A 13,560-nucleotide genomic window follows, 5' to 3' on the forward strand; every position below is an offset into this window, starting at 1 on the left:
TCTGTACTAGTTAACGTCTTAAGCAAAATAAGTTTCCAAACAAAATAAGGTTCAAGCGGAATATGTAAACAACGCGCACGAGGACATCAAAGGGATGAATCGAAACTAGCTAGCGGTGGTGCTAACGACAGCTAGCGTCGCCATAGCGGGCGGAAATTATCATACAGTTAAGCCCGCCCACTAAGAGAGAAGATATGATTGGTCAATTTTGCTCTCGTTTGAAACTGGTATTGCGCTGAATTATAACTGCCAGGCCCTCTGTAAACGAACAGCGGGCATCACAGTCCTGATAGGGGGAGACAGGCTCACAGGCTTCCACTTAACCCCTCACCTTCCAACACAGATTGAATAGACACGGGTGAATATTTTATTTGCTTATATTTTTGTAATTGTTTAGATGTCGAATGTCAAACTGTAAGTAGATAAAATAAAATTGGATAATTATATATATATAATGCTTTAAGAATATTTTAGGCCCTCTGAGAGGGCGTAGAGGGCCCTGACGGTTCCCCACTGATGCTGTGGCTCAGGAACCCCATAGCTCCCCCCCAAAAACATATTTAGGGGGGGCCCCTCTGGGGAATAACAAAACAAAAAACACAAACACAACATATAACATATACGCACCTGAGATGCCCTCCATGCCACATCCAGTGGCACGGGACCTCTAATGGGCCCCTCCCCACACACAGTGAAGAGGGGTGCAAGAGAGGAATTACATAAAACAAAGCACGCTACGCTCTAGGACAAAACGAACACGCAAAGACAGAACACCAACAAACGGACAGGACCCACCGATGCGCGCGCTCTGTGGAGCGCGACGCGCCTACTCCAGCTCTCTCTTTCTCTCACCGTTCTCCCAACGGGATCCGCAGATCTTTGGAGAGAGAGAGCTATACGCGAGCGGCTTGCGCGTCACGCCCACAGCGACGCGTCCCTCTGGCTCGCAGTCGCTCACCCCCGTCACCGCGGGATATCGGGTGAGCGAGGCAAAAGGCGCAGAGAGACCCTCGCGTCTAACGCGGTCTAGCGTGCGGCACGCACCGGTGGACCCGACTACATACACACACGAACACCACCAGCGAAACACACACACCACGGCACACTCACACACTCGCTCACGTCCGCGTCGTTATTAAAACAAAACACTACAACGTACATACACACACACACACATACAGACGATAACGGACAACGGACGTGCGCAATGTGAGGCACCGGTAGTTTCGCTGGGCGAGAGCGGAGTCTACTGGTCCCCAGCTCTAGTCACCGCCGTGTGACTTACGGGTTTAAACACAAACATTTAAACACGGCGGGACGAGTGGGGACAGACTCAACACTCTCTCAGACAATACACGACAAACACACAGCACGTAGACAAACACTTACCACGAGACATGACCACGAACGAAGGAGAAAGCAAAGGAGACTGGCGGCTTCCGAAAGGTGGCTGGTTATTCTGTGACGGGCAGGGTGAGCAACTCAAAAAGGAAGCGATCACGCCAAGTCTCAGGGAAAGAGGATGGTTTAATAGAAAGTGTGCAAACCAAAAACCCGTGCATTGTTCCGAATGAAGGAAATAATAACCAGCAGTCAACTGGTACAAAGACAAGACATATATAGACGAACAAACGACCCTCAGGTGAGACGGATCACGGGTCCCGCCCACCTGAGGAACGAACATCACGTGACCAAAAACAGGACCGCTGCCGCTGTAACCGGGGGCGACCGGTAGGGGGCCCCCCCACAACGTGACACACACAAATCACTTTAGCACAGGGGTGTCCAAACTTTTTCATTGAGGGCCACATACATAAAAATATAGGAGGGGCTGGGCTAGAAAATAGATATACAGCCTTAACGTTAGTGTATTAAAGTTAGAGAAATCAATTAAAAGTGGTCAAATATTTTATATTGTTGAATATAATTCAATTGTCACGGTGAGGCGGCCCCCTACCGGCCGCCTCTGTCCACAGCGGCTGTTGTTGTTGTTGTCTGGTGACGTCATGTGCGTCCCTCAGGTGGGCGGAGCCCGTGATCCGTCTCACCTGAGGGTCGTTTGTTTGTCTATATATGTCTTGTCTTTGTACCAGTTGACCGCTGGTCATTATATCCTTAATTTGGAGATTTTAGGTTTGCACACTTTCTATTAAACCATCCTTTTTCCCTGAGACTTGGCGTGATCGCTTCCTTTTCGTTGCTCACCCCCGCCCGTCACATCAATAAATGGATCTTTACTGATTTATTAAGACAAAAAAGTTTGGTAGCTTTTTCTCAGAACAGCAGCCTCAGGATTATTCTTGGAAGGTTTACAGTACAGAGAAAAAACACTAAAGGGGAAAATGTTAAGCTCGTTATTTACTTTATTAACATTCATTTGAGACAATTATCAACATTAACATACTGAACTTAATAACACCCGTGCATGTAATTTTAGTAAATTATTCTGGTGAGTATCAGCTGCGGTAGGTATGTATATAAATCGGACCATCCAGCTGCGGGGCTGATCCGTACATTATACCAGAGGCGATTGTTCTAAGACTGCAAGGGAAGCTTGGATTGCCCTAAATTGTCAAAAAATAAGTGATCAAATATATAGGGGAGACCAGGGACAGTTGTAACACTTTTTGTGATTTTTCCAATGAATCAAAAACCATTTACACTGGAATAGCCAATTTGCTGTATTATGAACTTCAATGTGTCAACTACTGAAACAATGTATATAAGTTGGTTTATGAAATATGTACAGGTTGCAAAATTGATTTAAATACAGTCACTCCAATGTTACAACCGTCCCCACATGCCAGGGACGGTTGTAACATATAAAATTTACTTAATTAGACAATCAAATACTCAAAATGAAAAAGATTATTTATCATTCATGTTATTGATGGGGATGAAGGTTCAGATACCACACATGGTGTGATGGGAGGATGAAGGTTCAGACACCACACATGGTGTGATGGGGAGGATGAAGGTTCAGACACCACACATGGTGTGATGGGAGGATGAAGGTTCAGGCACCACACATGGTGTGATGAGGGGGTGAAGGTTCAGGCACCACACATGGTGTGATGGGGGGATGAAGGTTCAGACACCACACATGGTGTGATGGGGAGGACGAAGGTTCAGACACCACACATGGTGTTATGGGAGGATGAAGGTTCAGACACCACACATGGTGTGATTGGAGGATGAAGACACCACACATGGTGTGATGGGGAGGATGCTGCAGGTGGTGTGTAGGATGCCACTGTTGCCACAGTGGGTGTTGGGGCTGTAATACATGCAACTGCATTCACTGCAGCTGCAGTGGAAGATCAAACCTGTGGTGTCACTGCAGGCGGTGGGCGATCTGTGACCAGGGATAGTTCAAAGTCACTGTCATTTAAAATATCTCTTTTAAAAAGCCAAATTCCAGTGCAAAAGTTGAAGTGCGGGCCATATTCTATTGTGTTTATAAAATGTCTTGCTGGTCCCCTCACACACTGCTCTCTCAAATACTGATACATGAACTACAATAAATGAACTACTTTTTTAAAGAACTTATCATTGCTTAACTAACTTATTTTATTATTTACAAGTACAATGAAAATTAAAATCATGATCTCAAAATTATGTAAATATTTACTTCAAATGTTTTGCTCCACTCCTATTTAATGAATAAATATTAAAACCTGAAGTTCAGTTAGCGGATGTTTCCCTGATTCAAGTACTTGATAGTAAACTGTCGCCATCTGGTGGAGACATCACACTTTTTCAACTCCTTTATTTCTTTACAAAAGCTCCTCCTCCCTGTGAACTCCTGCCTGTTTGAGGAAGTAAGTCTGGGAGTGACACACTAGTCTTTATTAATTCTGCGTTCAGGGGGGTGTTCCAAGAAGCGGGTTAAGCGAGAAAACCCGGGTAAGTTAACTCAGAGTTCACGGAAACTCGAGGTTTTCCGTTCCAGAAACCGAGCTTAGAGAGAACCGGAGTCAGTTACTATAGCAACTTATGCTCTGAAGCTAACCTGCTCGCTGGCAGGTTAACTTGGACCTGACCCAGAGTTACAAGCACGTCATCATGACGTGTCCTTTCCTCGAAGATCATGGATATTGAAGCTCAGTTTATTCGCTGAGTTCTTCGTCGGGAACGCCTTATAAAACCCCGAATAGACATAGGCCTACTATCATTTTCGGATAATTTTTTTAATTAATGAACGTTATCGTTTTCAGCACAATCCATTACTTACATCAATAACTTTATTATTATAATAACATTTCAAATATTACACATCGCGGATCAGCCCTAAATTCTCTCCAGATTGTTATATATTGGTCTTCGTTTTTTGCTAGTGGAAGTTTTCTTTATAGTGGAGATGCGGAATCTGTCAGCAAAGCTACTGTATGTCGGTCTGTCCGAAAACTATGTCCGGCATCAAAATGACTAGTGCCCGGTTTTGTGGTGTTTCCTGGGCTTAAGCCAGTTATGGACATCAAAGAGGAATTCCACAGCATCATTGGTTTGTCTTTATTTCACACGGACAATAAAGAAATTAAGCAAAGGAGAAGCAATATATAACGAACTTCATTCCATTTACATTTTAAGGATTTCCTAGAGTGATTGGCTGTATTGATGGAACCTACATATGCTACCTATTCCAGCACCATTAGAACATGAAAATTCATCCATAGCATTAATGTACAGGTACTAACCTTTATCATCCTTAATGAATAATGTACTTATCTTTAATGGTAACAAAAATAACGTAGCTATTGTAACTGACCGTTCTTCCCATCAAGATCATATGTGATGCTTCCCACCTCATCACAAATGTTGAAGCCAGATGGCCAGGATCCGTGTATGATTCCACACTGTACAACAAATCTGAACAGAGTAGGCCTGCGGTAGTTTTGCTAGTTGTTCACATGCAGTGTAATAGTTAAATCATTGCAAACCCTAGTGTGATTATAGGACATGATGACGGCCTCCTTCATGGAGACAGAGGGTATCCCTGCCTGTCCTATAGGCCTACCTTATGACTCCCTATTCAGATCCTGCACCTGGACCACAGTCCCGCTACAATCAGGCCCACAGCAAAACAAGGGCAAGAATTTAAATGACCCTAGGAATCCTCGAGGCCAGGTTCCAGTGCCTGAAGGGGCTCAGAGTAACCCCTGATAGGGCGTGCCACATAATAATGGCATATGTGGTAATACACAACATTGCAACCATCCAGGAAGAGCAACAGCCTACCATCTCTGACATGCCCACAGAAGAGGAACCTTACATGCATGTGGGTGACAACAGAGATGGTGGAGTTGTCATAGACTCCATCTGCAATCACTGCTTTCCACATTAAATCATGCACCACCACCCACCCCACCATCCACCCTGTAACCTTTTAATATACATTACAGTCAAATTCACTGTTATGTTTCATTATTTCATTTTTCCTGTAAATAAATATATTTTACATTTTAAGAATAAGATATAGTTATGTACAGCCATACCACTTTGTACAATATTCTTATACTTCATTTTTATCTGATGCCATGTGTGTTTCACACCACTCAGATTAGACCTGGAATTAGTAAGTGTTCAATAAAAAAATATTTAAAAACGCAATACAGTATTATAAAGGTGGAGAAAATAATAATATAATCGCACCCTTCTGCTAAATATAAAAATATAATTTTCACTCACGTATGAACTCTGTTGGCAATTTTTTGACATGCTGACTGCCTTTCTCTAGCAGCTACCGCAGTATTACATTTACGTTTAATAATATCTAAATATTCTGCTTACGCAGTCATTAATACTTCAAGCTACAGTGGTGTGAAATACGATGTTCGGCGTTTAAGTCCATGATAAATCCTATTTATCTGCGTTCCATTAAGAATGCCTTTCATAGTTACGCGTGAACGTGCTTCTGTCTGGGTCAACCTACTCAGAGTTGAGCGACCCTGATTACTTTAACTCCGATCAGCCGTTTTGGAACCGAAAACTCTGAGTATGTCAGATCGGGGTAAGACAACTCCGAGTTCAGGGTTAAGTTTAGAGTTTGTTAAACCCGCTTCTTGGAATACCCCCCAGGTGATTTATAAATGTTATGAGAACCTCTTAAATCTGGTATTTACTTCTTTCTGCTTTATTTATGAAAGGAATTTAGACTAAAATCTGGATAAAGGACTACAGTAACTGATTCTCTCCTGTGCTACGGTGTTTTTGCAGACGATCTAAAAGTGAAAGTGAAGTTTGTACAGAAGGAGACATTACAGAGAAACAGCACAGCAGCTGTTGGAGGAAATGGCTGCTACAAACACTCTGTCAGAAGAACAGTTTTCATGTCCTGTGTGCTGTGACATCTTCAGGGATCCTGTTCTACTGTCATGTAGCCACAGTGTGTGTAAAACCTGTCTGCAGAAGTTCTGGGAAGCCAAGGGATCTCAAGAATGTCCAGTTTGTAGGAGAAGATCTTCAAGAGATTATCCTCCTTGTAATCGTGCACTAAAGGACCTGTGTGAGGCTTTTCTAGCGAGCAGGAGTCAGAGATCTTCTGAGGTGCTCTTCATTTTAACTGTAATGTTTTTCCAATGTTTACAATTATCTTGAAATATATGTTAGACAGTCTAGATTACATTTGTCAAATGATGACATTTCAGACAACTAAATCAGACCTTCATTCATAATGAAACATAATATAATTAAACCATTGATATACCACCTGCTACAATATAGCAAACATCTCCATTTGATAGTAAAAGGATGATAAGGAATCATAGTAATCACACCATTGTGTTGTCGTTATAATCTCTGTAATCTCCAGGACATCTATACAGATACAGTGATGAGTCCTGTAAGACTCACACTGTCCTCTACTAAACCTGTGTTTTACAGGACAAACTCAAGACCTCACTGGAGTCTCTACAGCAGCATCTGAAGTTCTTAGAGGAACATAAACAAGTCTGTGAGAAAACAGCAGCACACATTAAGGTGAAAGGTCACTCTGAGTTCAGAATGGTGCTGTCCATGTACACCATAATGAAACACACACATTTAGACAGTTTATATTTCCTCATCATCTCCCATTCCAGTATCAGGCCCAGCACACAGAGAGGCAGATAAAGGAGGAGTTTGAGAAGATCCACCAGTTTCTAAGATATGAAGAAGCAGCAAGACTAGCTGCACTGAAGGAGGAAGAGGAGCAGAAGAGTCACATGATGAGGAGGAAGATTGAGGAGATGAGTGGAGAAATAGCATCTCTTTCAGATCAAATCAGAAACACAGAGAAGGAGATGGAAGCTGAGAACATCCCGTTCTTACTAGTAAGAATCACTCAGTCTGTCTCTCTCTCACTTAAACACACGTACAAAACATGTTAAATACACCAATGTAGATGAAAAAGAATCACTCACTGGCCATCTTGGCCATTTGACATTTGTTTTAGTGTGTGTGTGTTTGTGTAAAGGTCTTTAGACCCATAGATTTTATTATCATATAAGGAAAAGCCACAATTGTCCCTCTGTTTCCTTCTCAGAACGTGTTGTCCACATTGAAACAGTAAGTGATTATTTCTGTTTGATCTCCACATTTTTACACATTGTGATTGTTCTGATACAATCAGACGACTGGCAGAACTTGTGGGCTGAAGTAGGAAGTGAGGAGATGACAGACAGGTGTCAGTGATGATGGAGTATGTGGGTGAATTAGAAAGGGGGAGGGGCTGTGTAGAGGAATGTATGGAATGTGAAGTGGGCGGCTCCCCTGTGGGTCTGACCCCGCCTACCGTGACACTGACCATGTGCACACATTTCAATACATATTGATGGATTTTATGAAAGATTTCACATGTTACTTTTAACGTTAAATACTTTGAATAAGATAAATAATGATATAATATATATAATATATTTTAATAATATAATAGCTTTCTACATTTCCAGAGTTCATCACACCCCAAAACAACACGAGAAGGTGTCAGGAGCTCTGATCAATGTAGCAAAACATCTTTCCAACCTGAAGTTCAGAGTCTGGGAGAGAATGCAGAAAATTCTCCAGTACTGTGAGTTTTGGTGTTCTTTGATTAATTAGAGTAATTCTGTTCTCCTCACAATTAGAACTCTATAGAGAGAGAAACATTAACATTGTGTGTTTGGTAAATGAACTATTCCAGTATTAAAGGCTGTATTAGTATAAACAGTGAGGGGGACGACCAGTTGACTGCTGGTCTGAGGAGAGACAGTCAGTCCATGAGGAGATCTACACCACCCACTCTCCACCTCTACACCACCCACTCTCCACCTCTACACACCACCCACTCTACACCTCTACACACCACCCACTCTCCACCTCTACACCACCCACTCTCCCCAGGACACCACCACCTCCACCTGCTCCTCCATCCTGCCTCCTCCCCCATCCCTAACAAAGGAGAATCAGTGTAAGAGGTTCCTGTGCTGTATGTTGGGTTTGGTCTCCTCTACCAGGAGGAGGACTCATCTCACAGATGAGAGGAAGACCATCACTCTGAGTCTGACCCTATAGGGCTGTATGAAGTGGGACATGGGTCTTTGAGACTCCAGGCTAAGGGGCTTCCCACAATCCTCCATCCTATTAAGAGAAGTCATAGTGCTCAGAGGAGTGTGGTTATGAAGTTGGGGAGACCCTAGCAAACACCCCAGAGACAATGTGCACTGTTCCAGGAACAGGACACACCACTCCAAACACCCAGACACAACTCCACCTCCCCACAGCCTGGAGTCCAGCTGAGCCCAAGCAGACACCCCCTGCTCCAGGGCTATATGGAATGGTGTGACCCTGGTAGGGTCTCCCAAGGCAAATTGGTCCTAGGTGATGGGCCAGACAAAGAGTGATCCAAAAACCCCTATGGAACTCATAAATAACAGTTACCCTCACCCGGATCAGGGTTATCGGGGCCTCACCCTGGAGCCAGGCCTGGGGGAGGGGCCCCTTAGTGAGCGCCTGGTGGCCTGGTTTCTACCCATGGGGCCTGGCCGGGGACAGTCAGAAAGAGATACTTGGGTTCACTCTCCCATGGGCCCACCACCTGTGGGAGAGGTAGTAGTAGGGGTTCAGTGCATTGTGGATTGGGCGGTGGCCGAATGTGGGGGCATTGGCGTACTGATCCTCTGTTACTGAACCTGGCTCTTGGGACATGGAAGGCAACCTCTCTGGTTGGGAAGGAGCCTGAGCTGGTGTGCGAGTCTTAGAGATATCAACTAGATATAGTTGGACTCACCTCAACACACATTTGGGTCCTGGAAACAATCCTCTCGAGAGAGGCTGGACTTTATTCTTTTCTGGAGTTGCCCAGGGTGAAAGGCGGAGGGCAGGAGTGGGCTTACTCATAGCTCCCCAGCTCGCTGCCTGTGTGTTGGGGTTTTCCCCCTTAGACAAGAGTGTTGCTTTCCTACGCCTTCGGGTTGGGGAATGGGCTCTGTTGTTTGTCCTTATGAACCAAATGGCAGTTCCAACCTTCTTGGAGTCCTTGGAGGGGATACTAGAAGGTGCCCATTCTGGGCATTCTGGGGTGACTTCAATGCTTATGTGGGCAGCGACAGTAAGACCTGGAAGGACGTGATTGGGAGGAATTGCCTTTCCGATCTGAACCCGAATGGTGTTTTGTTATTGGACTTCTGTGCTCGTCAGAGTCTGTCCATAACAAACACCATGTTCAAGCACAGAAGTGTCTATAAGTGCATGGCAGAGGAACCTGTCAGAAAGGTCTTTAACTCCCACTTCCAGCAGAGCTTTGACCGCATCCCAAGGGAGGCCAGAGACATTGAGTCTGAATGGGCCTTGTTTCACGCCTCTGTTGTCAATGCGGTGGACCAGAGCTGTGGCCACAAGGTTGTCGGTGCCTGTCATGGCGGCAATCGCCAAACCCAATGTATTCTGAAGAAAGAGTCCTATCAGGCCTGGTTGACTCGTGGGACTCCGGAGGCGGCAGATGGGTACAGGAGGCAAAAACTCGGGTGTGGGAAGAGTTTGGTGAGACCATGGAAAGTGACTTTCGATTGGCTCCGAGAAGATTCTGGAAAACCGTCAGGCAACTCAGGAGGAGAAAGCGGTTCCCAACCAACAGTGTATACAGTGGGGCTGGGGATCTGCTGACCTCAACTGGGGATGTCATTAGGTGGTGGACGGAATACTTTGAGGATCTTCTCAATGCCATCATCACGTCTTCCATGGAGGAAGCAGAGCTCGGGGACTTGGACGGGAGTTTGCCCATCACTCAGGCTGAGGTGACCAGGGTAGTTGTGAAACTCCTTGGTGGCAAGGCTCCGGGGGGACCGGAGATTGTGCTCCAACTATCGGGGGATCACACTCCTCAGCCTCCCTGGTAAGGTCTATGTAGTGGTACTGGAGAAGACAGTCCAGTCGATAGTCGAGTTTCAATTACAAGAGGAACAATGTTGGTTCCGTCCTGGTCATGGAACACTGGACCAGCTTTTCACCCTTGCGAGGGTCCTAGAGGGTGCATGGGAGTTTGCTCAACCAGTCCACATGTGTTTTGTGGATTTGGAGAAGGCATTCGACCGTGTCCTTCGGGATTCCTCTTGGGGGTGCTCCGGGAGTATGGACTACGAGGCCTGCTGCCACAGGCTATCCAGTTCCTGTACAAACAGAGCAGGAGCTTGATTTGCATGGCCGGAAGTAAGTCAGACTGGTTCCCGGTGGGAGTTGGACTCAGCCAGGGCTGCCCTTTGTCACCGATTCTGTTCATAACTTTTATAGACAGAAATTCTCTGCGTAGCCAAGTGGTGGAGGGGGTTCGGTTTGGTGGCCTCAGGATTCCGCGTCTCCCATTTGAGGATGATGTGGTCCTGTTGGCATCATTGGGCCAGGACCTACAGGTCTCACTGGATCAGATTGCAACCGAGTGCGAGGCAGTCGGGGTGAGAATCAGCACCTCTAAAACTTGGACCATGGTTCTCAGTTGGACAAGGGTGGAGTGACCTCTCTGGGTCGGGAATGAGTCCTTGCCTCGAGTGGAGGAGTTCAAGTATCTCAGGTTCTTTTTCACGAGTGATGGAAGGATGGGACGAGAGATTGACAGGCGGATCGGTGCTGCGGCTGCAGTATTGCAGACGCTGTACTGGACCGTTGTGGTGAAGAGGGAGCTGAGCCAAAAGGCAAAGCTCTCAATTTACTGGTCAATCTACATTCCGACATTGAAATTGTCAATGAAGTTTACCTTCTGATGTGCATAGGCTGTAGCGAACCAGCTGTTTAGAGCCAGCAGTCTGGTAATGTGACCACTGCCTCGACGTGCAGTTGGTATTGGTCCAGAAATGAAAACTTCACACTGGGAAAACTCCAGAATGTCGAGCAGATGGTTAAAATCTTGTTGTTTGTAAACATCACTAGAGACAACATGTAAACATATTATAATTAATCAAATAGACACAATTTCTATCTTCAAAACAACAAGCACACAAGTACTGCAGGGGTGTGTGGTGAACACACAACATCACCATCACTTCCCTCTTATCAACCTACTGCAGCATTTCACTCAGAGTAAAGGGCCTGCAGTCTGTAGATGTGACCTCATCACATAAACACATGAAGAACATGATGATTCATTCTGTTCTCTCTCCTCAGATCCTGTTACTCTGGACCCCAACACTGCCAATCCAAAACTCCACCTGTCTGATGATCTCACTACTGTAGAACAGAGACCATACAAATCACTGCTTCCTGATAATCCAGAAAGATTTGATCCGCATGTGTGTGTCCTGGGCTCTGAGGGTTTTAACTCAGGGACACACTGCTGGGATGTTGATGTTGGAGACAGTGAAATATGGGAACTGGGTGTAATTAGCGAGTCTGAATGGAGAAAGGGAAACTCTTACTGGAGTTCAGTGTGGGGTCTGTGCTACAATACAGGCACTTACTGGACACAGCGCCAAGGACAGACTCATCACTACCTCACACCTACAGAGAAAGTGAAGAGGGTCAGAGTTCAGCTGGACTGGGACAGGGGGAAAGTGACATTCACTGATCTTCTAACCAGTTCACACCTGCGCACTATAACACACACTTTTACTCACACTGTTTTCCCATTATTCTATAATCAAAGTCCCTCTCCTATGAGGATCTTACCAGCAAAGATATCAGTAACAGTGGAACAGCAAAGTTAATGTTGCTGTCACGTATGGCCTCGCCCCCTCCCTTGGCTGTCACTCCGGGTTCCCTTGTGTCTGTGTTTCCGTGTCTGTTGCTCCCTTCCCGCTCGTTTGTCTTCGTGATTCCTTGTTTATTACCACGCCCCTCGTTATTACCGTCACCTGCCCCTCGTTTATGTCATTGTATTTAAGTCCCGTCATTCCCCAGTCGAGTCATCCGTGGTTTTGTTTGTGCTTTCACTATATGCCTTGTTTCGCGTCCAGCCCGTTCTCCTGTCGTGAGTACTTCTCGTTTTCAGCCCAGTCGCCCTGTGTTTCATGTACCTGGTTGTTCGTTTGTTTCCGTGTTCTACCCGTGTTTCATTTTCTTGTATTCAGTATGTCACTCAGTGTTTCATGTTCTGACTCCCTCTCGGATTTGACCTACGCATTCCTTTTCGACCCTGAGTTTGGTATTCCCTTTATTAAATCTCGCTCTCCTCAGCATTTGTGTCCGTCTCCTCGCTCCGCAGCACATGCAGCGTTACAGTTGCCTTGAATTCATCTTCATATATATACACACACACACACACACACAGTATATTGGAATACTTTCAATACATGTTTAACCGCAATCAAAATTTATCCTCCGCTTTTAACCCATCTGTGCAGTCAGAACACACACACACACTAGTGATTACTAGGGGGCTGTGGATCACACGTGCCCAGAGCGGTGGGCAGCCCTAGCCCAGCGCCCGGGGAGCAGTTGGGGTTAGGTGCCTTACTCAAGGGCACCTCAGTCATGGACAAATTTGTAACTCCAAATCTGAACTGTACATGGAATTGGGACCTAGCCTACTGGAACCAACTCGGCGAACTCAGTCTAAAAACACCAAACTCGACAACATTTCAACCAAGGAAAGGGTAATTATTTTTGAAACCATTATTCAGCTTTCCAGTCCTTAAGGGCAAAGGACCACAGTAACAAAGGACCATGTGCCTTTGAATTTGAACACTGTGATATGAGATTGATATAAAAAACAACTTATGATCTTTCATGTACATCAGTATTAAGTGATCTTTTCAGAATACCTGTTATTGTATAATCACCCCACATTGATGCATATCCATGTATCACTGTGTTTTAGTAGTTAGATCTACCCGTTCTTGTAGTCTTGAACTGCATAGTGAATACAGGCATGCATATATATATATATATATATATATATATATATATATATATATATATATATATATATATATATATATGCATGCTCATTAATTCTGTGAGTTACAGTCATAGAGACCTGTGTATTTCCATATTCATGTGCTGCATTATTTTAGACATATCAATACACTTGTATTCCGGTGTAATATTAATTTAGATTCATATATAACCAAGTATCAACATGTAATGTGCGATATTAGGCATACACATATCTATGTA

General features: G+C 44.8%; 1 protein-coding gene across 2 annotated transcripts; it reads left to right on the forward strand.

The window, feature by feature from the left end:
• Window positions 1-3,825: 3,825 nt before the first annotated feature.
• Window positions 3,826-13,298, forward strand: LOC143498956 (E3 ubiquitin-protein ligase TRIM35-like). Of its 2 annotated transcripts, none has more exons than XM_076993865.1 (7): window positions 3,826-3,906; window positions 6,217-6,546; window positions 6,883-6,978; window positions 7,080-7,310; window positions 7,523-7,545; window positions 7,929-8,047; window positions 11,611-13,298. In XM_076993865.1, exons 2-7 carry the CDS (start codon window positions 6,292-6,294, stop codon window positions 12,147-12,149), a joined length of 1,263 nt encoding a protein of 420 aa, XP_076849980.1. In that variant the 5' UTR covers window positions 3,826-3,906; window positions 6,217-6,291; the 3' UTR covers window positions 12,150-13,298. The 2 variants fall into 2 exon arrangements, with proteins under 2 accessions (XP_076849980.1, XP_076849981.1); XM_076993866.1 differs by lacking the exon at window positions 3,826-3,906 and adding an exon at window positions 5,957-6,010.
• Window positions 13,299-13,560: the final 262 nt, after the last annotated feature.

Source organism: Brachyhypopomus gauderio, unplaced genomic scaffold (assembly GCF_052324685.1).
Source record: "Brachyhypopomus gauderio isolate BG-103 unplaced genomic scaffold, BGAUD_0.2 sc127, whole genome shotgun sequence".
Taxonomy (NCBI): domain Eukaryota; kingdom Metazoa; phylum Chordata; class Actinopteri; order Gymnotiformes; family Hypopomidae; genus Brachyhypopomus; species Brachyhypopomus gauderio.